The sequence below is a fragment of the Perkinsus marinus genome, assembly GCF_000006405.1.
Source record: "Perkinsus marinus ATCC 50983 genomic scaffold scf_1104296973568, whole genome shotgun sequence".
NCBI classification, from domain to species: domain Eukaryota; phylum Perkinsozoa; order Perkinsida; family Perkinsidae; genus Perkinsus; species Perkinsus marinus.
Window position 1 is genome coordinate 12,825 of NW_003201384.1, and position 1,715 is coordinate 14,539.

At 45.8% G+C, this 1,715-nt stretch overlaps 1 protein-coding gene across 1 annotated transcript; it reads left to right on the forward strand.

Moving 5' to 3' along the window:
• Positions 1–669: 669 nt before the first annotated feature.
• On the forward strand, positions 670–936 carry Pmar_PMAR012890 (hypothetical protein; the record flags this gene model as incomplete). The annotated part of the gene is made up of 2 exons (XM_002766113.1): positions 670–810; positions 835–936. The coding sequence occupies 2 exons, from the start codon at positions 670–672 to the stop codon at positions 934–936; spliced, it is 243 nt and encodes an 80-aa protein (XP_002766159.1).
• Positions 937–1,715: the final 779 nt, after the last annotated feature.

The window sequence follows — 1,715 nt, forward strand, 5'->3', positions numbered from 1 at the left end:
AATTATTAAGAAGTTACATGTTTATGGTGGTCTACCGCAGAATATCCGAAGGTTATGTTCACAATTTTATTTTAAGTACATGAAGGTGAAGTGTAAGAAGTATCTCAGAGAGTGTGAGATATGTGAGAGACTTCGCACACATCGAGGAGCTCGAAAAGCGATAGCTGCGTTGCCTAGTTGGCAAACTAATTGGCAGCCGTGGGAGTGTGTATCGTTGGATATCGTTGGCCGGGCCAACTTGGCCCCCTATGTCCCAGTTGTGAAGACGATCAGCACAAGGAGGAGAATCCAGGAGAGCTAAGGTATTTTCTGAGCTTTGTCGATACTGCTACTAAGTTTATGATAAATGTCCTTATAGCTAATCGATTGGTGAGTTCTTTGGTGGCCGCGGTGAATGAGGTGTTTGGGCATCGTGAACAAATTCCTAAATGTCTCATAACAGATAGAGAGAGTGGATTTCTGAGCAAGGCCTTTCAGTCTTACTTATTGACTTTGCCATTTACGATACATCATGTTACTGGTGCTCCTTATCAAGGCTGCCATGCAGGTCACTATGAGAGATTGCACTTGCATGTCAACAAGTTCCTGACAGGAGCGCTGCTTGCTTCTGGTGAGAGTGTTTATTGTTGGCATCGTCATTCAGCTGAAGCTACTCGGTTGCATAATGTTATGCCCTTTGATCAGGATGTGGACCTATCTCCTATGGATATGTTCAGAGCGTATGCTCCTCGCAGACTGTTGAAGAAACCCGATCTAGGCAAGGATGAGATCGTAGACAAACTGCATATGATTCCACCTGATGTGCCTTCGGTGATTCAGGATTTTGCTACTCAGGTTAAGAGAAACCAGGAAGTGAAGTATCGGGAGTATAGAAGGTTATGGGAGTTACGACGAAGTGAGTCATTTGAGAAGGTGCTTGGTACAATTCGACACTGAGAGTTGGAATTTATGCACGTGGTCACCGACATATGTCGGTGAGGAAACACCAAAATTTCACAAGTAAGGAACCTCCCTGAAGATGAGGAGGTGTACCGCAGTCTGCGCCCCTCTCATGCTCGAATTCTGTAATTAATCATATCCCAAATTGTTCATGACTAGGCAGACGTGTCGTACAAGTTCTGGCGATGACCTAGGTTCGGTCGTACAATGCCAAAGATTGTAAAGTAGAATTCAGGATGAGACTCAGTTGTATTTATTGGTGTATAGTCGTGACAACGTCGGTCGATTTGGAGGGCGCACGAAGCCATACTGTGAGGAATCAAAATGTACTCGACAGTGTAGGTATGGCTCTAGTACACGCTGTCGGATAAGGATCCGAGATATTGTAATTTTGGCCATTTTGGCCACAACAGTACCTGCAGAGAATTTGCGCGTAGGGTTACAGCTTCGGGTCGATGTGAAGGTCAGACTATGATCGAGGCTTTGCGCGGAATTTCATGTGTGCGCGCGTGCCGCGATGGATCAAGAAGCCATCGACATAGCTTATGGAGTGGCGCTGTGGCGCAGACAACCGACGAAAAGGGATAGGAATAAAATGACCAATATCCTCATACAAGTGATATTGGTGACCGGGTAGTGTAGACTAAAGTAAAGATGTGACTTTCACGCACGCTCTTTCTATAGTGTCACGTAAGCTGCTTTACGTGACACTGTAGAAGATGTGTGACACATGATATGCGATGTCGAGCAGGCCAAAGCCGCCACGTCGTGGCGAG